Here is a 26,059-nt window from a genome sequence, read left to right as displayed (position 1 = left end):
TAAATTTTTAATATATTTAACAATTAGATTAATTGCAGGCATGAAAGACCAAAATCTGAGCTAGAATATTGTAGCCAATAAATAGCATCTCCAACATAATAGTACTGTTCTATGATGAGACTTCTGCATTGGCATTCAATTTTTGAAAGCTATTAATAATAATAATGCTAATTGCACAATTATTTATATTTAGTTCATATTTAGCTTAGTTATGATTACTGCACATTAGAAAATAATACTCATATTTTTCAGAGTATAACACACCTTTTTACCCCCCAAAAAAGAGGGTGAAAATCTGGGTGCGTCTTATACTCCGAATGTAGCTCCACCCACCCGCTCCGCACGACGCATTTTCAGGGGGTTCCATGCAGCGGGGATCCTCACTTTCACGTGGTGCCTGATTCCTGAAGCTGCCTGGGGAACTGCGATGAAAGCTTTTCAATGAAAGAGTTTTTGGGCTGCAGGGTCCCCTCCCTGATTCCAAAAAGGGCGTGTGCAGAGGCCAAACAAGTGCATAGTGTTTCAGGTGGCAGGCAGTTCCAGCACGCGCTGCCACCTGAAAATGCTTTCCTTCCCAGTTCCCCGGTGCACATCGCAGAGTCACGCGCCCTCCTCATCTATAGACTCGCCGCCTGTTTTCTCCTGGCCAACACCATCGGCTGGGGTAGGCAGGGAGAATAGTGAGAGGGCAGCGCAGTCGGGCGAAGGCGCAGGAGCCGGGTACAGACACAGGGCAGGCAGATTAGAGGCAGCCGGCTGATTGCCGGTTTGGCTGCTGGCCACCCGGAGTGCGCAGGCAGCAAAGGAAGCCTGCATCGTGGCTCTATTAAAATGAGCATTTCGCGGTGGGGAACAATTTGGGGATGGCAGGTGGGGCAGGGAATGGGGTACCCTGGCAGCTGCTTCTTGGAGCCCACTGCCCACGCCCTTGTCGCTGCCAGCGGTTTCGCGCCCCCTTCACCCAGATAATAGCCGACAGGAGAGGAGAGGCAGCGCGCTGGGCGAAGTTTCACCATCCCCACCCCAACGAGTGAGGGGAGAGTCCAGCAGCACCCAGGGCACTTCTTCGCCACTGGCAGGGATGCCAGGCACCCCATCCCCTGCAGGGCAGGCAGATTAGAGGCAGCCAACCGATTGCTGGCTTGCCGGCTTGGCTGCTGGCCACCCAGAGTGCGCAAGCAGCAAAGGAAGCCCACGTCATAGCCGCCGCTGCCTCCTCCCTATGTGCCTCAAGGAGGCCGAGCAGCAGCAGCGAGATGTTTCCCTGGCATCCCTGCCAGTGGCGAAGAAGTACCCCAGGCGTTGCTGGATTCTCCTCTCCCCACACTCGTTAGGGTGGGTGTGGTGAAACTTCACCCAGCACGCTGCCTCTCCTCTCTTGTCAGCTGTTATCCAGGAGAGGGGGCGCAAAACCGTGGTCGCTGGCAGCGACACTTACGGGCGTGGGCAGTAGGCTCCAAGAAGCGGCTGCCAGGGCATCCCATTCCCTGCCCCACCTACCACCCCCAAATTGTGCCCCACTGCGAAATGCGCATTTAATAGAGCCAGCCAGGATTTCCTTTGCTGCCTGCGCACTCCGGGTGACCAGCAGCCAAGCCACCAAACTGGCAATCGGCCGTCTGCCTCTAATCTGCCTGTCCTGTGTCCATGCCCGGCTCCTGCGCCTTCACCTGACTGCGCTGCCCTCTTGCTTTTTTCCCTGCCTCCCCCAGCTGACACTGCTGGCCAGGAGAAAACAGGCGGCGAGTCTGTAGAGGAGGAGTAGGGTGAGTGCACCGGGGAACTGGGAAGGAAAGCATTTTCAGGTGGCAGAGCGTGCTGGAACTGCCTGCCACCTGAAACACAATATACTTGTTTGGCCTCTGCATGTGCCCTTTTTGGAATCAGGGAGGGGACCCCACGGCCCCAAAACACTTTCATTGAAAAGGCTTTCATTGAAAAGGCTTTCATCGCAGTTCCCAGGCAGCTTCGGGAATCAGGTTCCAACTGAGGCAGCAAAGATGTTAGCCAGATGAATACTGATGGATGCTGCTGGGAAAGAGGCAGAAAGGTTTTTTTCCTGATTTCCTCCCCCAAAATTAAGGTGCGTCTTATTCTCCGGTGCGTCTTATACTCTGAAAAATACAGTAATAAAGCGTGCTTCAAAGACTACAAATTCTTTATTTGTATTAATTAATATTTAAATTAATTATTCATCTGTTCACACTGAGTAAACAGGAAAGAGAACAGAAAAATTTCAACATCAGTTAATTAAAAGTAATATATAATCAGACAAAATACCCTGATATTAAAAATGGTAACTGGATCTGAAATGGCGAAACTGTTAACTGTCATAATGAAAGTTAACAATAGAAGGATCATGGATAACATTAGATCAATTACTGAAGCTGTGAAATATGCATTCATATTCCGAAAGCAATAAATATTAAATCCAAAATTGGGCAACAAAAATATATTTACTTATTTAAAATTTTGACTGTGTAGTTTGAATTTGCTGAACAGAGATTGGTGTAAGGAGATACTAAAAGACTTTTGAATTCAAGAAAGAAGCAACATAAAAAGTCAGTGATCAACAGTTTGTTTTATCTTAAGAGGCATATAGAACAATGTAGTATCCATATGCAGACTCCCAAGATTCCAGGATCTCAGCACTGGCATTATGTAGTAAAAAAGCTATTTTAACCCAAAAAAATTCTGGATATTTTACTGGTGATGAGGAATCCAGAGTGGGGATGATATAATTCTCTTTTAGAGATGTCCCATTCCTTTCCTGCTATTAAATCATTATGTGATACATGAAACTAACCAATAAAGTATTTTTCTGTGCCCTACATATCAGGATCTGATGGGGAGACTATTGGAAGGCTGGATCAGGCTATTTATGAAAAGTGAATGTTGATTTAAGTATATTTTGGCTTTTCTAATAAAACAATTATTTTTGTGTTCTATATTTTTACATATCAAGAATTAAAAAATAAACTTAGATTGTTATTGTATACTGTTATGAATTAATTATAATGAAGAGCTGGGAATGGCAAGGCGAAGGATCAAAGTAAGAAAATTATTCCCCAAATTAAAAAAGCTTTAAAAAAGGAGAAAAACAGCAACAAAGAAAGCAAAACTTTCAAATTCTAAATCCTAGTAGCACTATAGATTTTATTTTATTATCCGCTATCATCGCTTTTTCAAGCGTTCAAAATTCTGACTTCAGAGTCCTGGCTGAGACTCCCCATCCCAAAGAGATATGGTGAGTAGGGACTCTGCGAAAGCTCCAAGAAAAAAAATGGAGGAACTAAATATGTACAACCTATAGGACAGCAGGGAATGGAGGGGAGGGAACATGACTGAAAGTCTGAAACCTTTATATTACGGGTGTGGATGAAGTACTAGAAGGCAGTATTTTCAGTATTAAGCAAAATCAAAACATAAGGGCATAGTCTCAAACTGATAGGAGGGAAATTCAAAAGCAATGTTTGAAAGCTTGGGACAGAAACAGTGGGTGAATTATTTAGTAAGTGAGTTTAAACATAAACCCATGTCAATCATCTGACAAACGTTTTAAAAATAAAAAAATCTCAAAAGACAGGCTGGATAGACGACTAGAGGCCTTTTTCTGACACCAGTTGCCTATGTTTTTATGTTTCCTTTTCTGTGGAATGTCCTTCATCAGAATTAAGTCTACATTCACTTCTAATATTCAGGACGCCTTTAAGATCATGTCTTTTTCAACGCCAGATCAGTGAAGCAACAGAAAAGCATGTATAGTAAGTACATAAATATTTGCTTTTGGATATATCTTAACCTTAAGGTTTATCTTCTTAATAAAAAGAATCATGTCTGCTATCAGTGACATGTTTGGTACCTTTTATCCCACAGCACATTTACATGTAGAATTCTAACTACTTGATTACAACAAGTACTTGAACACAAGTTGGGAATCTTTTGGGGAAACCATAACAATTCAACCTACCCTGAACATTATTGAAAGACTGAGATGCATATCCGGATTTTAGATTTTAGATAAGGTGATACAGTATCTGCGATTGACCATAATATGTTATAAGGACCTCCATTTATCCACAATATTAAACTAGAGATGCCTTAAATAGGTTGCAATTCCCATCCTAACCGTACTGAATTGGTGGTTCAGCCACATGAAATTTCATTAATCTCTGTTCCAATTAAGTAAGCAAAGATAGAAAATAGAATAGAATAGAATTCTTTATTGGCCAAGTGTGATTGGACACACAAGGAATTGAAGCTCTACAGGGACCTAAGGTTAGTTGAAAGAATAAGGCTGATAAACTGCACCACAGAATCTAATTCGGGCGGTTGGATGAGCTGAGGGGAAGAAGTCTCTGGGAAGGAGCTAGAGGGTTCCCCTTGCCGCATCTTTTTCAAAGCCAAACCAACGGAGCTCCCACAGAAAGAACCTTATCTGCAGAGGGCTCGGATCAGGACTTCTTACAAAGAAGTTCCAACCTCAACGCCGGAGGCATTTCTCACAATACCGAAAGGGAAAAGAATGATGGGACTGAGACGAAAGAGGGAGAAAAATAAGTCCGTTAATAGGTGCCATCTTCACTCCGGGCAACAATCCTCTCAGAAAGCAAAAGCCTCAAAACGGAGCTGCTCCCAGCCACCCACAAGCAAAATGGAGGGCGCAGCATCCGGTCAGCTTTTTTTTTTTTTTAATATACCCCTTTCCTTAAAAGACAGTCATTCCCGCCATTCTCTATGGCTTCCCGGGCCTCACTTACTCCGGAGGGTAAAGGCGCAACTCCTCAATGTCACCTAGGAAACCGAAGAGCGTCCGCATCTGCTCACTAGTAACCGCGGAGGATAAATTAGTGACTTGAATAACCGAAGTAGGAGTTAAAGGAAAACCGAGGGGGACTCCGATTCCACCGCTGTTCATCATGATGGCGGCAATTTCTCTATCTGACCCAAGCCAATGCACGTAAGCGAGGGGACGGAAGTTACCATAGAAAAGGTGTCTAGAGTGTTTATGCGTTGCGATGTTTCCGTTCACGTGATATTCTATGAGTTGGGAAGCGTTAACAGCGCTTGCCCTGCGGGTATGGCTTTCCTAGAAAGGTTGTTTTATAGAGGAGAGTGGGGGGAGTAGCTATTTTGAACTTTCATTGTTAACCAGGAGTGATAAATTATCTCGCCACTATTGGAATTGACGTCCAGCACGTCTGAAAAGGGACAGGTTGGAGAGGACAGCTCTATGGTCAAAGTATCCCAAATACAAAAAACCAAGGCACAATGCGGAAGTCCAACCTTTCCTCAAGCTAGGACGAAGTTCTCCCGCATAAAGCAAATTCACTGGTTGACGCACGTGGGAACCGGAGGGGAGGGTTAGGCGGGTGCAGGGTGTGACGACATAACAGTATTTTGTAAACCTAACGAATTAGTCACAAATTTTAGCGCCCGCCTTAAGCATATTTTCTTGTCTCGTATTTATATAAAACATGTATTATGGAATTATGAGACAAAGAAAAATATCCTTAAGTAGCGCGAGCGTCTTCTATAGGTGGATTTTCCATGAATGGCAACAACAATCCTTCACGGCACTAAAGCATATTATTAGCGTTGTTAGGTTGTACATAGACCAGGTTTAAAAAACGCATCCTAGGGCTGAGGGTCTTGCGCCAGCTTCAGAGCCATAACACGTTCAACGCTTGGAAGTGGGAATCCACAGCCACAACTGCTCAATGTGATGGCAGATACATGAGGGCTGGGCAGAAAGACGTCTTCGTGTGTTTTCAGAGCTTTCATGCCAATTGAGTCTCCTCTCACAAATGACGTATTTTCCTCATATATAATGAATGCATGGTTTATCAATTTAATTCTCTATCCCGTCTTTTCATGGCTTTTTGAAAATCTAACAGGAGTAATAAGAATAACGGAGAAAGGCTTTTCCAAAGCCCAGGGGGGAGGGCACTGAGAAGGACCAGGGATGGGATCCTAGCAGCTCTCTCGGAACTGGGGTCCTCAGCAAGCTTTCCTCTGGGTAGATTCAACTCGCTTCGGAGATGGTTTCAGGTCTCTAAGAAGCGTGGCAAATATTTTGGACATTTTTGGATATCAAATTTTGGATATTTCCCTCTGGGTCAGTCTAACAGTTCAGGGATGAAAAAGGAGTCCAAAAAAGATTCAGATTTTGAGACACTTTGGTTTCTAGGTGTGAAATGGCCAATGGTTTTAAGGAAGCAAAAAGCTCTGGACTAGTTTTGACAAATTTGTATTTTAAATGCACTTATGTTTTCAAAATGAACTGCTTGTTTGGCTTGCAATACCGCTCAGAAGTAATTAGTATTGAATTGTGTTAATAATTGTGCAAACAGAACTCCCACACAGAGACCTGGAAAAGCATCCTCTCTAAATTGTTGCCATTGATAAATGGCTGTGAATTTCATTTAAGAGTCAATCTGTCTATCTACTTTATCTACCTTCAGGAATAGCAATCAGTATCAAATGCAAATCAGTATGAAATGATTTGTTCATACATTGTATTTAATTCAAATAATTTTTTAAAAGTTCTTTAAAAATTCCAGGGGGGGGGGTTCAACAATTTATAAAAAATAAAACTGATGTAAATTGAAACCAAGAAAGTACACATAACTTTAAAGAGCATTAGTTTATTATCTATTCTTCTCATGTGTTACTCCAGAAACAATTTAATTATATACAAAAAAACTGGAATGCTGAATAAATGCTGATCAATAAAAACATTACAGAGCGGCTGACAAGGGAATAGTTATTTTAAAAAGTAGTATACAGCAAATTAATGATAAAGGCTTGGTTCTGTGTGTCCCTTATTGCTATGATTGTGTTCACAGATGTGTTCAAGTATGTACACATTTTTAAACTCGTCAAAAATAGTAAAAAAAATATTTACACAATAAATATGTGGGACTTTTTCCAAAAATTTCACTTGAACTGATTCTTTAAAGAAATGTTACAAAAAAACCTGAATTGATAACATGATCCATTCTGTATCTATTCCATCAAATTTCCAGATATATTTTGATAAAATGAGAAACATTAAAACCCATGGCTTCAAAAAAGGTTTTCCTCTTTTGATGAGCTTCTTTTTCAACAATCTCTCCTCAAACATTTATTCTGACAATGTCTTTCCCCACAAAAGAACTTTAAACAGAATTTTATTTCCTTGCAAACAGACAATAAGCACCATTTTTCTTGCACTGTTACTTTAAACAATGAAAAAAATTGGCAATGTTTTAACAAAAAATATTCAAATGAATTTCTAATTTAGTTTAAGGAATATTTCTCATTTCATACAAAATACAATATTTTGGGACATATTTCATTCTTACATCTTGTATGCAAAGATAAATTGAATCCATATTCAGTTTTGAAACTTATCTATCACATAATTATTTTGTTTCTTTATATTCTCTTTATTAAAAGACTGAATTTAATAGTTAAAAGCAATGAATATGAATGTGAGTCACTGAATAAATTGTAAATAAAATAGCAACACTGAAGCTTGTCACCATATAGCTATGTTTTTTAAAGATTAACAGCACAGAAAATGTGAATTTTACCAAAATACAGCACATTTCTGCTAATATAAAAAACAATGCCTATGTAAATTTTAATAAAATCAACTAAAGTTAATGTATAAAGAGTTGTTAAAGGATTTCAATTAAAATTAAGAATTATATGCAGTACAATATTCAGTTGGTAAGTGAAGTGCAATATCATTTAAGTTTAGGTATTCAAAAACTACGGAGAGCTAAGAAAGTGGGTTTTCCATTCAAGTATGCTTTTGCAAAATCTTTAACAGATTGGTACTTTGCTAAATTTATTTTTAAAACTATCAATTTCTATTAAAATTTCAATTAAATGAATATTTTTCCAATGATGAATTGATCATTCACTTTTAAAAACAATTGTTGTCTTCTATGGCACTTTTCTATGGTCCATAATATCTATGTATTACTTTTTATCTTGTGAATTAGACAATATTATCTCGGTTACATCATGAACATGAAGAACATAAACATTTGTCATAAACAAAATTATAATCCAATGTTTTATGCAAGTAATAATAAACAAAAGGCAGCTTGTAATAAATCACTCTTACATTAATATAGTTAGAAATCCTTTAATGACTCTGAAGTGTCGAGTTCACATTTAATGTCACCTGTAGGAACAGCCCTTTGAAGAAGATCATACAAGTTGGTGGGCCCAAAAAATATCTATCCCTTTACAATAGGGAGCAACCTTCTATTGCTGTGCAACAGCGTCCCATAACCTGGCTTTGGTTATAGCTCCATTGTATTATTTCTTTTAGTCTCACAAGGCAATTGAAGGCCAATGAAAATCCAGAGTTCTTTCTGAATCGTTTATTCTGGGGCAGCCCAATCTTCACATGGCTCAGTATCATAAGCCTCCTTGAAAAGACCACAGCTTTTCTATTCAGAACATGCACATGTTAAAATTCAATGTGTCTACGCATCATCATCATCATACATTACAGGCAACACAGCAAAAACTGGCCATTTCAGGTTCTTTTCAAAAATGTATAAATAATTTGAATATGGAGCATTTCATACAAAGCAGAAGAAAATCATTCTTTTATATAAAACCAGGGATTTTTGTAATGAGAGTACCTTTTCAGTACAACTCCATATAATAATTAATTTTTTAAAAAATGTGTGATTAAAAACACTCAAAACTAAATTACACATAAGAATATGACAGGCAGTGGATTTGATATGAACCAATCCTGTAGAACTTCCAGAAGTATATTTATTCACTCTGCCTTTAAAAAAAAACCTTCATTTTTATTGCATTTTTTCCAATTGGTACATATAGATTCTCCCATTAAATTCGTCTCCCCTTCTTTTAATTTCATACTTTTACCTGGCCTTTTAATTTAATCCAATCAGTCCACTTTCAGTCTAGCAATTCATCTGTACAATACTCACATTGCAAAGCCAACTTTTAAAATTTCTTACCAATATCTACTGAAGTGGTTTCAACAAAGATTCTAAAAATAAATGAAAAATTAAAGGCAACAAAACTGCTATAGGACAGAAAGCCCTGCCATCTGTCCACTGGCTACAATGGAGGTTCCTTGTACACAAAATTATTTAATGTGTATGAATTACCCACAAAATAAACCTACCATCTGTACAAAATACACCACAGGTTTGTTCTTGGAGGAGTGATCCTTGATTGCTACACTGTCTTAAAACAATTTAGCTCTAATCACCATATGCATTTCCATAACTGCTTCATTTATATTCTTTACAGTGGTTTTTCCCCATAACCACAAATTCATTATTTTATTACTGTACATAGTTTTAAAAGTTTTGCATACAAAAATAGTCAAAATATTAAGTTTTCCACAAGTCCTTCAAAAATTACACAGAATTTCCTCTTTCTCCACAGTGTTTAAGACAGCTCTCGAACAATAGTAAGTTCCACTGTGTTCTGAAAAGTCTTTAGCAAAGATACTGCTTGCCCATGATCAATACTGATGAAGCTATATCCATTAGCCTGAAAAGAAACAAATACATTACTAAATTAAAAGCAAATATTTTCAATAAGTTTTTTAAATTTGTTTTTGAACCTTATTTTGTTTTGGAACACCATTCAAATGAAATTCTAATTTATAATTTTCAGAAAACTTTGTTGTTCCAATAACATATCAATGGAGGAGGAATACAAAAGAGCAAACATATGTTCAATATACAGTCACAGCCTCTCCTACCTCTAGGAACTGAATTAACAAAATCATTATCATCATTACAGCTAAGACTATAAGCTACCAAATCCTGAAATATTAAATTGTTAATTCAAACACCTTATCTGGAAACGTTACCAAATACTGTACTATTTTGCAATAAGACTCAAGATGGTAATTCCTCCGCCTTTTTATTTAAAATCAAAGATTTATATACAATTATTCATTTTTAATCATTTGCATGCTGCCTTCAGAATTTTTTTCAGGGTGGTTTATAATGTGTGTCAGAGAAAAGAGACAGTATTAATAGACTTTTTTTAATTGTTTACATAAGGGGAAAACAGGTAAAATTCAGAAAACTGATAGAATCTTGCAGACAAAGGCATAACATTGTTGAAAATAATTTATGAATACTTTAAATTATATTACCTGAATAATTTTATCTCCTGGCTGTAATAATTTTGATGCAGGTCCTTCAGCCTGTACTCTAGTCACAAAAATACCCTTCAAGATAACAAAAAAAGAAGTAGTATTCATCTTATAATAAACATGTATTTATACTGGATAGGTATTAATAGCAGCAGCTATTGGCTGGCTATACTATTTTGAACAAAAAATGTTTCAAATCTAAAATTCATGCATGTTATGAAAGCCACTAAAATGTGTAGGGAATGTATGAGTACAAGAAGGGCAGTTAGTAGATATGTGGGATTCTGCAGCCCAATCTCTGAACAATATTACATTTATACTTGCCTCTGATACAAAATACATGTTAACTACATAGTAATGAAGATAAAGAATTGGTAATGAACCCAGCTTAATATCACAATATTGGACCATATCAGTTAGTACCGCACGAGTGAATGGCAATGGTTAATATTCAAAAAAAAATTAACTGCATAAAACTTTTATTTCTGCTGTGGCAAAGCTCCCAACCAGGAAGCTATCATAAAACTTCCAAACATTCCCACCCTCTCCCCTTCCTCGGTTTTAAGTAATACAATTCTTCCACTCTGAATGGAAGAATTGGGGAAGGAATTGGCTATTTATCAACTGCCAGGGGGTAACTGTAGTACATAGATTTGCTGAAGCTTAATGAAAAGCATTATTGGTCAGAGTGGTGATCATTACGGTAATTACATTGGTAATTGATCTCATGGATTCTGAAAAGGGTGGAGCTGGACTGCTAGGTTTATCAACCTACAGGAATCAATTTGGCATAGATTTTTGTTAGCTGACATCTATAGGTTCCACTAGGCTGCTAAGTCTTTTCAATATATAGCAGATTCTACAGTTAAATTTGTTTATTTAGAGAGCCATAAAGTATGCTTACTTCCCAAATATTGGAGAGGGTGGGGGAGACTTATGCCAATGACGAACTTCCCTGCTCGGTTCCCCATTGTTTTTCTGGGGAACCTAGCAGGGATGGTTGGAAATAGTGTCACTGTAGTGTTATAGTGTTACTGTATAGTTGAAATTATTTTCTATTATGCACTATGTTTATGTTATGTTTCTTTTTTTCTAATTTTCACGGTGAACACAGCTTTTTTTTAATCAAAAGTTTATGTAAATGAACAAACATCATTTCAGTATTTTAATCCTGACCATTTGAAGACATTTTGAAAAGCTTGTCTTGTGAAAGGTTAATGAAAAATAAGCACACAAATAAGTGATATTGAAATAGATGTAGGAAATTAAAATTCATATTTTAAACATATTATTTTTATATTTTATGTTCATTATACAGATGTAAAGATATTGGATGGCATCCATGAGAAAAAAAGTACTATTTTAAACCCAAAACAGCTAAATGGACACGAAGAATTCCTGTTTCTTCATTTAACGAAGAACAGAGGGAAGGATTAAATATTCTATTTGTAGTAAAAGCAATATGGCAATGGACAAATCAAACCTGCAAATAACAGTGCAGATCTTTTAATGTCAAGGCAGTGTTATTTCTAGTATGCATTGCTTAGCAGCTTAACAGTCACATTCCATATTAACTGAAGCTTTTAGACAATTATTTAAGAAAATTAAACAGATCATTGCAATAGTTTAACCATATTACCTGTTATCTCACAAATCTTCAGAAACTGAATGGCAAATAAGCTAAAGAAACAAGCCAATCCACCCATACATGCTTAGAGACTCAAGATGTGGTGTGTATGTGAAGAGTTATAACTCACCAGTTAGGAAATGAAAGCACGAAAGAAACAAATTTATAGAAAGTACTCATGATTTAGAATATGTACAAAATTATGTTTAATTATATACAATTTTAGGATTTATATGAATTATTTATAAACAATGTATTAAGAATGCATGAAAAAAGCATTGGCAAACAAAATATTCAACTCTGATGTATAAATTTTCAGTATATTTGTGATATTTGTATTTTCAATTTTTTCAAATTGTAAACAATGCCTCAATGGATAAAGGATAAATGTTCATTTAAATAACATATTTTTAATTAATACTCACATCATCATCTGGTCTAAAGGGGTTTCCTCTACCCCCAACTCCTCCTGATATACTAAATCCAAGTTCTGGGTCTTTTTCAATTCTTACTCGAATCTAAAATATGAAACATAATATTTAAAAGTAGGTTACTTACATATACAAGACTGTGAAAATGAAGATAATCAACCCAATTATCTTGAATAGGTTAGGGATATTATTATTTTTACAGTTTTATTTATTTATTTCAGAGGTATAGTTTATATTGCTTTTGTAAACTACATTGAAGGGAACTTTTAAGTCAAAAGTTAGCCCTTTAAAATAAATAAAGTGTATCTAAAATTTTGACAGCATTGCTAAGTAATGTCTATGAAAGTAAAATAGTACTGTGATAATAAAGCCATTATCATTTTTGTATCATTTCACTTCTGAAAGAGGCCAGCAAGAGGCCAGTGGAAGATAACAGCAAAACAGAATCACAGTTAAATATAATTTTCAGTCTTAGTTATGGGAATGAAATCCATAATCAATTATGGATCAATGAAATAGAAATGTCTCCCTTGCATCTTGTTTTGATACCTCGTGGCATTGTCTGGTTGGACCTTGAGGTTGACTATAGGGAGGCTGATGGGCAACTTTAAGCATCAGATAATCAATCAATTGCTCTCTGGAAGGATGTCTTGCCACCGATGTTTGGGGTCCAGCATGATGGATTTGACTATAGTTTGGCTGAGGTCTTGAGGGATGACCCATCTGCCCATTCATCAAAGGTATCTGAATAAATGAAACATCTCTAAGTTAATGTTTACACAAGCAAGAATATATTTTGATTTACTCAGCTCTTCTAAGCACACAAATGCATACGCACAAAAACAAACACTGTATTTTAAAAAATACAATAATTTCTTCATGACTTCTAAGCTGTCAATCTATTCACTTTCATTTGGAATTGTTCTTACTGACAATCAAACTCTAAAATGACTTATAAAACATTTGAGAATCTGCTAATGTATTTCATGGTCTCATATCTCTCAGATGTGTTTCATTTCTGGAGAAAATGAAGTGACAATAACCTAATTATTAGCTCCTAGGGCACTTTTTAATAGAAGGTCTGATTGAATAAGCAATGTTGATAAAAACTATACTAAATTAATACAAACAGTACAAAGGAACAGAAGAGTTTAAAGATGGTGAAGAAACAAGAATAAAACCAAATTCCTCTAAACCAGGGATATAGCCCCAATCTTGGTAAAAGTCAACAAGCTTAAAAATTCGTAAATGTTTTCAGGTCTTTCAATGAGACAGAATATATGTGGAAGTTAAGCGTTCTAAGCAGCCTCAGCTATCATGGTAAATGGATAAATGCTAGAAATTGCAGTACAACATTATATAGATACTTCTTAAAAAATATACATATAGTAACATAAGCTCCAATTGATTAAATTGAATTCTTACTGACCTTAATTAAATGGGTTATTACAAAAATACTGAATTTTACATGACAGCAGTTAGAGGAGAGAGCTGGATGGAGGAGGGGAAAAGAGATTCAGGGTAATCACACCCTAGAATCTCTCCATATATATCTATATATATCTATTAGGGTAAGAGTTACAGCTTTAGTTGCCAAGTTTTTGTCCATTGAACAAGAGCAAATAAGTCTTGATTGGATTTTGTTGGACCTGATGTTACAGTATTGGTCTGATTACCTCAAATATCTCTCCAAATCCACTGAGGAATAAACTTGATTCATAGTGAAGGCTTTGCATTTGGATAGAAGTCTATGCGTACTGTATTTTGTAATATAAGTGTGAGTTCTAGTCCCACCTTAGAAAGCCACCTGGATGACTTTAGGCCAGTCAGTCTCTGTTAGCCCAACCCACCTCATGCTCGATATAGGTGCGATAATAATAAAGGTGCAATAAAAATCTAATAATAAATAAATAAATAAATAAATAAAAAGTTCCCTCATTGATTATATTACTCAGTTTAGCATTGGTGGACAATATTTTTCATCATCAGTTTTTGTTATGTTAATTTCATGGGCTATTAATTTTTTCTTGACCTTTTACTTGTCCAATTCTTGGCGACTTCTTCTTTTTAGCCAGCATTTCCAGGAACTCTAGCTGCCTTTCACTTCCTTCACTTCCTCCATATCAGTTTATATCTCATACAATGCTGCTTGGGCTCATCATCTAGCTCTGATATTTAGCTTAATGCTAGTGATCCGTAAAAGCAGCATGTACAACTTATAAAAAAATAAGCTGTGATTAATTTTCTTTGCAATGAGATACTTTGCTCTGGCTGCCACAATCCAAAAGAATAGCAATAGCACTTAGACTTATATACCGTTTCATAGTGCTTTTACATAGGCTCCCTCCAAGCGGTTTACAGTTATCAGCATATTGCCCTTAACAATCTGGGTCCTCATTTTACCCACCTTGGAAGGATGGAAGGCTGAGTCAACCTTGAGCCAGTGAGATTTGAACTGCTGAACTGCAGCTAGCAGTCAGCTGAAGAAGCCTGCAGTACTGCACTCTAACTACTGCGCCACCTCGGCTCAAATCTCCCCATTTAATATATCAAATCTGCCCATTTCTCCTTCCCTTTTCCCCATATCAATTGCTAAGTATCTGAATAGCACTAAACATCCACTATAGATGAAGAATGGCAAGAGTGCTATGGTCATATACTTTTCTTTTTTAAACTGTGTCCAGCCTGTACTTTCTTCCTCAGATCAGCTCTTGCAAAATCCCTTGGCATTAACCTACACTGGCTCGGTCCTTTTTCAGAGATGGTTCGCTTTTCCCAGCTAGCACAAAAGCAGTCCAATGTTTTATTGTTTCTAGTTCTACTTTTGACTGCCAATCTGTCTTTTCAACTTCTTATGACATCATTGGAGTCATAACTATAATGAAATCCTTCACCAGTTCACAAGATTGTTTAATATTTGAATTGCTTTAATGATTAGGTCAGTAGGGGGAGGCAAGGAATTAATGCATGTACATACCAGTACTGATAAGAGACTAGGTGCTAATGCCCAGAGACATATTATTGTTGTTGTTGTTGTTATTGTTCGGAGTCAGCCAGATATTTTGACTACACTTGGCATTCTTATCCCCCTAACACATTCTTCACAAGAAACTGAGATAGGCAGATGTTTGATGGTTATTATTATAGTTCATTGCACCGTCAGATGTTTAGACTGGATTTGACATTTTTATACAACTATCCAGTCTTTCCCAAGGTCCCATAATAGGCAGCTATTTACTATTATTATTTGTTAGTCCTCATGGGCACTGAGTATCTACTTCATTCCTACAATGGTAATAATTTTATATTTTACTGAAAAGAAGAATGCTTACCGTATTTTTCGGAGTGTAAGATGCACCTTTTTTCCTCAAAAAAGAGGCTGAAAATCTGGATGCGTCTTATACACCGAATACAGCATTTTTTGCCTCCCGAAGCCCCGCCCCTTCACCAAAATGGCTGTGCATACCTTTATGGAGGCTTTCAGAGAGTTCCTGGGGGCTGGGGAGGGCAAAAATGAGCAAACAACGGGCCGTTTTTGCCCCCCATCCCCCAGCAGCACTCTATAAGACTCCATAAGGCTATGTATGCTATTTTTTGACAAAAAGTGTGCCCGTTTTCGCGAACAACGGGCTGTTTTCTGCTCATTTTCGTGGGCCTGTCCCCACGAGCACTCTGCAAGCCCCCCCACCAGGCTATTCATGCCTTTTTTAAAAAAAAAACGGACCCATTTTCATGAAAAATGGGCCGTTTTGGGGAGGTTTGCAGAGTGCAAAAACTTTTTTTTTCCTTCTGAAAAGCTCTTTAACTGATTGAGGAGAATTACATTGATCAAGTGCTGTTCCGGCAGAAACACCTATCTATCTACTGTATTTCTCTCTATATTTCTCTCTCTGTGTCCCTCTACCTACCTACCTACACACTCTGTCTCTCTCCCTACCAATCTACTGTATTTCTCTGTCTCTATTTCTCTCTCTCTATCCCTTTATCTACCTACCTACCTAACTACTCTCTCTCACTACCTACTGTATTTCTCTCTATTTCTGTCTCTCTATCCCTCTACCTACCTACCTACCTACCTACACACACTCTTGGTGTGTGTGTGTGGAGTGCTGGCTTTGTTTCAGTAAGTGGAATGATTGGTTGTGTGGTTGTATCATGATTGGTAGATTGGTGCTGGCTGTGTGTCCGTTGTTGTTTTGTGTTGTAACAGCCTGGGTGGTGGATGGGGCTCGTTTGTTGATTAGGGCTGGCCGTTACAACACAAAACCATATTTTTCGTGTGGGCAAAAATATAAGCCCACCCCGAAAATAAGCCCCCTTGACAACTCCCCCTCTGGCCAGGCAGAGCACCGCTCACCCACATAGCGGTATCCTGAAGGCGCCAAGCCACGGGAGCCAGGGGGAAAGGCGCTCACGTTGCTTGCCGGGTGGCTGCTCCCTTGCGAACTGGCTCCCGAAGAGCCGGGCACAGCCTCAGGGGTGAAGCAGCCATAAGTTGACCACGCTCATGAGCAGCCGCCCGGCAAACCCCCCCTCCAGCCAGGCAGAGTACCATTCACTGACCTAAGGGGTATCCCTAAGGTGCCAAACCACGTGGCACTCTGCCCGCTCCCCAGCTCCCGTGGCCTCTTTAAAACCTTGGTGTGTCTTATACTCCGGTGTGTCTTATACTCCGAAAAATACGTAATTGAAAAAAGAGGAACAATCTTTCAATCTGCTACTGGCAGCAACAGCAGAGGAACAGGTGAAGGTAAAGCACATGAACCTAAAGGTCATATATGTAAATTTAACATGTAAACAATACTAATTACTATCACTACATTACAGTTACATATGATTAATGAATCGTACAGTTTATTACCTGCACAGGAAGTTTTTTAATGGTCTCTGGAACAGCCTCTTTCAGACCGAGTGTGGCAGTTGAATAATTCTGCTGTCCAGAAATGAATACATCCTCCTCTACTGAATTAGCTGTTTGGGGATGCTGAAAATTACAAATAAAAGCATATAAACATTTCTGCTATATACTAAAGCAAGTTAACCCTTTTTCATGCTGTTCACAAGTTTGTTCCTATATATTGCCTTACAAATTACGTCATTTAGTTTCTAAGCATATCTCTTAATAGCAGCTTTGCTATATAATTTCTCCTAGGAACTAAAATATAGCACGACTTTGGACAAGTGGACATGCTGTTCAATGACTGCTGCTTGGTGCTTTAGTTTAAAATAAAAGGAAAGTCCTTGAACTGTTGAATCTATCATGTGTATTTTACCCAGGGAAGCAATATAGGAAATCAAATTAAAGACAAAAGCTACACAGGAAGAATATGGTTTTATTAAATTTATGTATTTATTACAGACATTCATAGTTAGTTTCGCCCCTGAATTAGACAGCCAAAAAAAATGATGAAAAAATGAAAGAAACTATAGAAGTGGACATGTGCAAGTGAATATAGACATTTACATAGCACCATAGTATGTATAAAAATTATACTGGTGCCAAAAGTGGAAGAAAGAGAAAGTATACCAATAGAAATTGGTTCTGTTTTGGGCCCAGTAATCTTCAACATCTTCATCAATGATTTGGATGAGGGGATAAATGGGAAACTTATCAAATTTGCAGATGACACCAAGCTGGCAGGAATAGCCAACACTCCAGAAGATAGGCTAAAGATACAGAAGGATCTTGACAAACGTGAACATTGGGCACTATCTAATAAAATGAAATTCAATGGTGAAAAGAGTAAGGTTCTACATTTAGGCAACAAAAACGAAATGCAGAGGTACAGAATAGGTGGTACCTTGCTCAACAATAGTAACTGTGAAGGGGATCTTGGAGTCCTAGTGGACAACCATTTAAATATGAGCTAGCAGCGTGCAGCAGCTGCCAAAAAAGCCAACACAGTTCTAGGCTGCATCAAGAGAGGGATAGAATCAAGATCACGTGAAGTGTTAATACCACTTTATAATGCCTTGGTAAGGCCACATTTGGAATACTGCATTCAGTTCTGGTTGCCACGATGTAAAAAAGATGTGGAGACTCTAGAAAGAGTGCAGAGAAGAGCAACAAAGATGATTAGGCGACTGGAGACTAAAACATATGAAGAACGGTTGCAGGAACTGGGTATGTCTAGTTTAATGAAAAGAAGGACTAGGGGAGACATGATAGCAGTGTTCCAATATCTCAGGGGTTGCCACAAAGAAGAGGGAGTCAAACTATTCTCCAAGGCACCTGAGGGTAGAACAAGAAGCAATGGGTGGAAACTAATCAAGAAGAGAAGCAACTTAGAACTGAGGAGAAACTTCCTGACAGTTAGAACAATTAATCAGTGGAACAGCTTGCCTCCAGAAGTTGTGAATGCCCCAACACAGGAAGTCTTTAAGAAGATGTTGGATAGCCATTTGTCTGAAATGGTATAGGGCAGGGGTGGCGAACACGCGGCTCTCGAGCCGCATGCGGCTCCCGGCCAAAATGAATGAGGCTCTTTGCCTCTTATCATTATTTTGTATACTGTGGCTCGGATCGCGCGCTCCCTTTCGGAAGCTGGGGAGGTCCTTTGCAGGCAGCTAGAACGGGCCGCCTGCAAAGGACTTCCCCAGACTTGCTTTGAGGAGCACGGGGCAACTGAGGCTAGTTGTGAAGCCCCAAAACCCCCACCGCCACCGGAAGAACTGCTGCCACCTCCTCCTCCTCCTCCTCTAACAGGCAGCACTGCCGGATTTGCCGCCCGGCGCTGCGGCTGAGATGAAGCCGCCAAAGCTCCAGCCGGCATCTCCGCGCGTGGCAGCGGCGCCTCCCCTCCGCTCGGAGCAGCTGAGCTCAGTCAGCGCTGGGTTACCCCTGCCCCCTCCTCCGCCGTGCTTTTGAGGAGCCATGAGGCTGCAGGAGCCAGTAGGAAGGCGGGGGGGGAGCAGGGGAAAAAAAGCCTCACGGCTCCTCAAAAGCACGGGGGAGGGGGAGGGGGCAGAGGTAACCCAGCGCTGAGCTCAGGAGCAACTCTGGTGATTCTGTTGGAGGAGGAGGAGGAGGAGGTAGCAGCAGTTATTCTGGTGGCAACTCGTACTCGTCGGCATCTTCAGCAGAAGCCCTGCCCACAATGAAGAAAGCAAAGATGGAGCAGATCCACGCAGATGACATCGCTGCAACATGACTGGAGGAGGAATTTTGGGAGTTGAAGTCCACAAGTGTTAAAGCTGTCAGGTTTGAAGACCTCTGCATTTTTTTTCTAGGGGTGGAAGGGTCTTGTAACTTGACAGCTTTAAGACTTCCATGCTTCAAATGCCAGAGTTCCTGAGCCAACAGGACTGGAGGAGAAATTCTGGGAGTTGAAGTCCACAAATCTTAAAGCTGTCAGGTTTGAAGACCCCTGGGGGTTTTTTTCCCTAAAGGGTTAGGGGTGCAAGGGTCTTGTAACTTGACAGCTTTAAGAGTTGCGTGCTTCAAATGCCAGAGTTTCTGAGCCAACATTTTGGTTGCTAAGCAGGAGCGTTGTTAAGTCATACTGATATTATATAACACTTTGAATTAAGCGGGTACCTTGAAGAAACATAACTTTGAGTTTCAAATAATACTGATTTCGTTGTTGTCTTAGGTGACATCTGTGAAAAAAATTCGGGTGCTCAGGCATGAAAATGTGCCGCTCAAACACTATACTTTTCTGCTCACATCGAAAAAAAATTAGAGGGAACATTGCTTCCAGGTCTGTTTTGGCAGGTCACTGCGTGGTGTGGCTCTCTGACTCTCACGGTTTAAAATTTTGGCTCTTTTTGTCGAACTTGTTCGCCACCCCTGGTATAGGGTTTCCTGCCTAGGCAGGGGGTTGGACTAGAAGACCTCCAAGGTCACTTCCAACTCTGCTATTGTAAATCAGAAGTCTGCCTAGGCAATGTGACAGAGGATTAGAGTGAGAATTGAATTTTTTTTTTTACTCAAAAGACAATAAGTGCTGTGCTTGGAGAAGCAATCCAGACTTGAAAATAGACTAATGATGGAAGGACGGAAGCATAAAAGATAGTCACATTCATATCTGAACAATAAGAATGAACGAATCTGATTAGCTCAGACAAACACATGACAGGAAAGTAGGTTCAATCTTAATCATACTAGAGTACAGACAATATGTCTCTGTGCATATGCTTGTGTGAGAATGAAGCGAGTGAGTGCGCTCACATTTGCGAACCGGTAGGGAAGCTAAGTGAATCCCACTTCTGGAATATCCATTTATCAAGAAAAATGAAAGATACCAAAATCTTTATTATATATACTTTAATCTGTGAATAAATAAATTTATAAATTAAGCTATGTTACTACTTCTAAACATGAATATGTACAGAAATATATTTATTTCCATAAAAAAACATTTATATTTTGAAATTTTCCAAACCAAAACCCCTCTCACAATTCAGAAAGCTTGATCAACTTGGATCATTTAAGAAATGCAAGAGGTTATCTATTTTATGTTTAAAATCATAGTGGTTCTGAACAAATGGTAGTTATGCCTGGTTCTAAAAGTTAGAGTTATCGCAGTGCCCTTGTTGTCATGTGATCAAAATTTGAGTGTACTTATAGGTACGGTAACTTCAACTCCCCAACCAATATCCTCTCCCATCTCTGCTCTTTAACTGCAATGCTCTCACTGCTTCTGCCAGCCTGTGCACCACTGTCTCTGGCTAACCTTCACAAGATGTGCCTGGATCTTTGCAAGGCTGCTGCTTACCAGGCCAGGCCTTCTGCCGTCTGTTCAATTTGAAAGGCTCACAATTTGCAATTTTGACAAGGACACATAGGGTAGGGTTAAAAAAGGGGGGCGGTGAACGTGATGGTGCGATCAAACCTCTGCAGACACTTTGCCACAATCGGCCAGCTTCAATTGCACTATCGTGACTACCGTCCCAATTGCAGAGACCTCCTGAGTTCCATGTAGTTTGGTTGCAGGAGCATCATTCTGGCCTTAGGAAGAAGGCAGCTGCCTTACAAAGGACTAGGTGCGTGCACCTTGTCAATAGCGGGAGAAAGAAAACAAGAGATCAGCTGAAGGCCCTTGTACACAGGGTAGCCAAAAGGGCAGAGAGATGGGTAGAGATAGTTGAAAGCAGCCTCTAATCTTACTGAAATCTGGGACTGGGACAAAGCTGTGAATGGCTTGAGTCAGGGTGTATCGTAATGACTGGGTGGGATTAACAATAGCAAATGGTATTATCATCACTAAAACAATGTGGTCATGTGACATCATGCCTTATGACTGCGTCATTTCATGATGGGAATTCCATCCTCAATTACCTGCCATAACCTAAGGATTCCCCCGTATGTTCATATTTCATCAAAATCTTTTAAGTCATCTGCCAATGCAACAAATAAACTCATTCCATACTTAAGTTGTCCCACAGACTAAAACATGCCAATGAGTATTTTTAAAATCAGAAGATGATCTGCTGATTGGCTCAGAGTAGGAAATGCAGTAATATTAAGGGGACAGGTGGATTCGTGCATTATTCTTAAATCATTACCTTTTTAAACCATTACAGTAATGAATAAAATCAAACATAGTAAAGATTTCACAAATTTCAAAAATTCAATTGGTCATTTCCAATTCCCTTTCAACAAGCATGTTATTAGGAGTGTACTCACACGAAGAACTGGAACACCAGAACTTCTTCCATCTGCAACACTCAAAGCAATATTGCCCTGGCTGCCATGCAGATCCCTAGAGCTGCCATAGTAAAAGTTGCTAACTGGAGCATAATTGGAATTAAAGGACCGTGACAGCATGCTCTGAATAAAGAGGGGACAGATAACAGAGATTAGTGCAGCATGCATAAATCACAAGCCATGTTATACACAAAGTCAGTGCAGGCATACAGATTGTATATCATGTTATAACCATGCAAACAAAAACCCGTCCCGCTGTGAATACAAAATCTCGGGTCACATGCCATGTGATTTTTCACAATGTAACTGAACATGCTGTCTGACATAATCACCACACAAAGCACAGCATACACCCATTCATTGACCAGGACCACCTCTCCCTATCTGCCCATCCCACGAGACCAGATTTGGGGAGTGGGGGAGGCATGCTTTCAGGCTTCTCTTCCTGAAATCTTGCCATTTAGTAAGACATTGGAAGTGTGCCTTTTCCACTTTCGACTACATAGTGAAAGCCCAATAGAATTTCAGCACATAATAGATGAGATCTATTTAGATCACTATGAGATCAACCCATTGTGAAAAGGCCACACAAACTATAAGACCAGGAACCAGATTTAAACTGAAGATCAATATCCTCAAGTGCTATTTAACAAAATTTCCAGTATTATCAAAACTTAATGAACAAAGCAAGCTCCGGAAAAAGTCCTACAGAAGGAAGCCAGCTAATTACCCTTTAAAACCAGGTTTTAGAGTGGTGTCCAAAAACAAATGGAACAAGAGCCAATCTAGAAAAGAATTGGCATTAAGCTCTAGCATGAAAGAAAACCAAGCCTGCCTCTAACGAAGTACAATGTTTAATGCATCTTGAGATTGTAGAGATAGGTCTAGGAAACTTAAATCAAATAGCTTCAGGGATGTCAATGTTTCCAAATGTACTGGCTTTCACATCATATTGGAATGGAGAGATTACTTTGATTGCAAGAGATTACTTTGACTACAAAGACCTTGCCCATAAAGAAATATTATATTGATTTCAACATCATAGTTTATCATGAGCTACTAAATCACTTTGCATGTTTATTGCTGCTGCTTCTTACTGATTACAGCCTAGTTCCCAAACAAAAACTTAAATATATTCAGGTATATTACGAAGAAGCTTCTCCCAAATCTATAGCCATAAGAAATAACTTGGCTTTATTTGTTTGCTTTTACTGGTTGTTGTTTATAAGTTTACGAACTAATATAAATCATTTTGCTTGCTTCCTGCTGGGCTCAAAATAGTCTGTGCTAGATTGTATTACAATTAATTGTTTTAATTCAGTTTTTTAAAAATCCTATTGTCAATCTTTTTGTAGGATGGGCAACAGCACTCAGCCTGAAGTATCATTTTATGGCTTTAAAGTAATGTTATATATATAACATTCTGTCTGTCTGTCTGTCTGTCTGTCTGTCTGTCTGTCTGTCTGTCTGTGTGTCTGTATGTATGTATGTAGATTTTCATGAGTGTAGGTATGCTAGTCTTGTTGTATTTGGGTCTTTTCCCGTGTAAGATAATCTATATTATATTATATATATTAAGCCAATATAACATTCAAGACCCTCAGAAGCATTTTTTTCTTTCACTCCCCTAATAAAGATACTGCTGAGGGAGAAAATGAAAATAAACTACATAGTGAAAAAACACTTTTGCAAATCAAGCGGAGATAGGCATAAATGAAACACATTATTGTGCATGTGAGAGAGAGAGAGAGAGAGAGAGAGAGAGAGAGAGAGAGAGAGAGAGAGAGAGAGAGAGAGAGAGAGAGAGAGAGAGAGAGAGAGAGAGAGAGAGAGAGAGAGAGAGAGAGAGAGAGAGAGAGAGAATGAGAATATCCATCATTTCTCAAAAGTCTGTGGAGGGATAGATGAAAAGAAATTTGCTATAGCCATTTAAATCTAAAGCAAACAGACTTTCTATCAAAAATTCACTATGTTTTCATGGCAGTCTAAGACAGTCTCATGTTCTTGGAAACACTTACCAAGGAAAATAAGTTGGTATGGAATGTTGCAAATGCATCAGGCAGCTAAGAAGAAAAAAGGGTACTGGGAGAATATCTGAAGGGCAGTGAAGAAGATGTGCTGAAGCTAGTATACGAGGAAGGCTTACTGAATACTGGAGAGACCATATTGGCTGAAAGAAAGACCAAATGAAGACTAGAAAAGAGACATGGCAAGGCATTGCCAAGACAAAGCATTATAGGGCTAGTACATTAAAAAAAGGAAGCAAAGCGGATAACAATGAGGTCTGGTAATATAGCTAAGAACATGAAGTTGAAGAGAGACAGAGGAGCTAATTATGGCTGCACAAGACATTAAAAACAAATGCATAGAAAGCCAGAATTTAGAAGACAGCAACAAACAGCAAGTGCTGCCTCTTGCAAAGTAGCTGAAGAAACAATGGACTATTTAGTTAGCTGCTATAAGAAGATTGCTCAGATTGACTACAAACCAAAGACTGAGAATCTGCATAGACATTTACAAGCTATGACATGACAAAATAACAGCAATGGTATATTGGAAGATCTGCAAGAAATACCATTTGCCTGCAAGCAAGAATTGGTGCAATGACAAAACAGGAAAAGTCATAGAAAATGAAGAAGCTAAAGTGGTCTGGGATTTTAAAATTCAAATGCATAAACACCTGCCACATAACATCCCAGACTTAAAAATTGTCAATAACAGAGAAAGAAAGTCTGGATAGTAGACTTTGCAATAGTCGGAGACAATAAGATATACAAAAAAGAACTGGAGAAATATCACAATATATATAGACCTGCAAACAGAAGTAGAACGACAAAAGAAAGCAATGATAGTGCCAGTAGGAATAGCTACCTTGAATATAATCCCAATATCTTTGGAGCACCATTTGAACATCATGCGCATTGACAAAAGATCCATCCATTAATTGCAAAAGGCAGTTTCACTTTGAAAGGTATCTTACAATACCTTTAATATCATCAAACAACACCTGCCTGTCCCAAGTCCTTGGGAAGGACTTGATAGGTGGATAAAAATTCAGACTAAAAATCTGGCTGACAGTATGCACAGAAGTAATATATAAAGTTCAGATCAATCTGCAAATCTGCATTTAAAGGAAAATAGTATCTGAAACATCCAACATAAATAAATATTCAAGAAAAGCATTCCTCCACTCCAAGATTTAAATGCTGCAGACACACTAGGCGGATGTTGATCCTAACCAGAACAGATCAACATCAATAGATATGAGCCACATAATATAATCGTTTACATTTCGTAATATATTTTCACTTAAAATATTCAAGAGTATAGTTTACCAGACAGGAAACCTTCTGTTTTAACTTATTTAAAACTTCCTGTTTATTTGCACAGTTTTTATGTCAAATTGCTAATGTACAAAGCTGGAAGAAATGGATAGCTATAGTGACAGGCTATTTGAGGGAAATAGGCCTGAACCAAATACTTCTAATGAAAAACTATTTCATAATTAAATTTTTTACATCAAACAAATAATCCCAATCCTTGATATCTGACAGTCAAAAGATGACTGAATTTATGAAAGCATACTGCTAATAGACTTCAATATCATCCATGTGGCCAAATGAGTCTTATATTTAATAGTTTACCACATCAGCAGTTTTCCTCTAATCTCTACTGTTGTATCAGAAAGCTAGAAAATACAGTTTTTGTGATCCAACCCCATATTGGAGGAGGGGGACTAGAAAAATATGGAAAGGCAACAAGCGGGACAATAGAGATCAATACAGAATTAATATCTGTGTAAGGATACGTCAAGACTAGGAACAAAATAACCCACAGCCTGATGAAATTTCTATGTGAACTTTTTCAAAGATATATTTTGTATTAGACTGAATTTGCCCTAAGTTTCAAGTTTGTGCGTTACTAAATATAGGTAGACCTTGACATTCAACTGTAATTATGATCATAAGTTGTACCAGTCGTTAAGTGAGTAACCATGTGACTGGTTTTATGACTTCCTCAACTGCTGTCAGGAATTTTGAATTTAGTTTTGTAAGTAGCTCTGAGGAAATCCACTGTGGCCTCAAATATCCACTAAGTGGCTGGTCAGCTCTGAAGAAATTTATTGCGACTTCAAACATCCAGTAAGTGGCTGGTCATAAATTGAGGATTACCTGGGTATTGCCACTTTCCTAGTA

The 26,059-nt window shown here is 38.6% G+C and overlaps 2 protein-coding genes across 7 annotated transcripts in view; both read right to left on the bottom strand.

Annotated features, from left to right (window-relative positions):
* SREK1 (splicing regulatory glutamic acid and lysine rich protein 1) overlaps nt 1-4,978 on the bottom strand; it is a 35,327-nt gene extending 30,349 nt beyond the window's left edge. The window contains exon 1 of one of the 3 annotated variants that reach the window (XM_081942608.1): nt 4,761-4,978. In XM_081942608.1, coding sequence (XP_081798734.1) covers nt 4,761-4,921 — 161 coding nt within the window. In that variant the 5' untranslated portion in view covers nt 4,922-4,978. The remainder of the gene's footprint in view (nt 1-4,760) is intronic. The other 2 variants (XM_081942606.1, XM_081942607.1) reach the window with 2 other exon arrangements.
* Nucleotides 4,979-8,124: 3,146 nt separating this feature from the next.
* Nucleotides 8,125-26,059, bottom strand: part of ERBIN (erbb2 interacting protein) — a 92,168-nt gene continuing 74,233 nt past the window's right edge. For 3 of the 4 annotated variants that reach the window (XM_081942602.1, XM_081942603.1, XM_081942604.1), the window contains exons 22-27: nt 21,843-21,986; nt 17,076-17,198; nt 12,764-12,958; nt 12,209-12,301; nt 10,157-10,231; nt 8,125-9,540 (exon numbers count right to left, since the gene is read on the bottom strand). In XM_081942602.1, the coding sequence (XP_081798728.1) occupies nt 9,436-9,540; nt 10,157-10,231; nt 12,209-12,301; nt 12,764-12,958; nt 17,076-17,198; nt 21,843-21,986 (735 nt within the window). In that variant the 3' untranslated portion in view covers nt 8,125-9,435. The remainder of the gene's footprint in view (nt 9,541-10,156; nt 10,232-12,208; nt 12,302-12,763; nt 12,959-17,075; nt 17,199-21,842; nt 21,987-26,059) is intronic. The other variant, XM_081942605.1, reaches the window with a different exon arrangement.

Source organism: Natrix helvetica, assembly GCF_964273705.1.
Source record: "Natrix helvetica genome assembly, chromosome: 2".
Taxonomy (NCBI): Eukaryota; Metazoa; Chordata; class Lepidosauria; order Squamata; family Natricidae; genus Natrix; species Natrix helvetica.
This window is presented reverse-complemented; position numbering and strand designations above follow the sequence as displayed.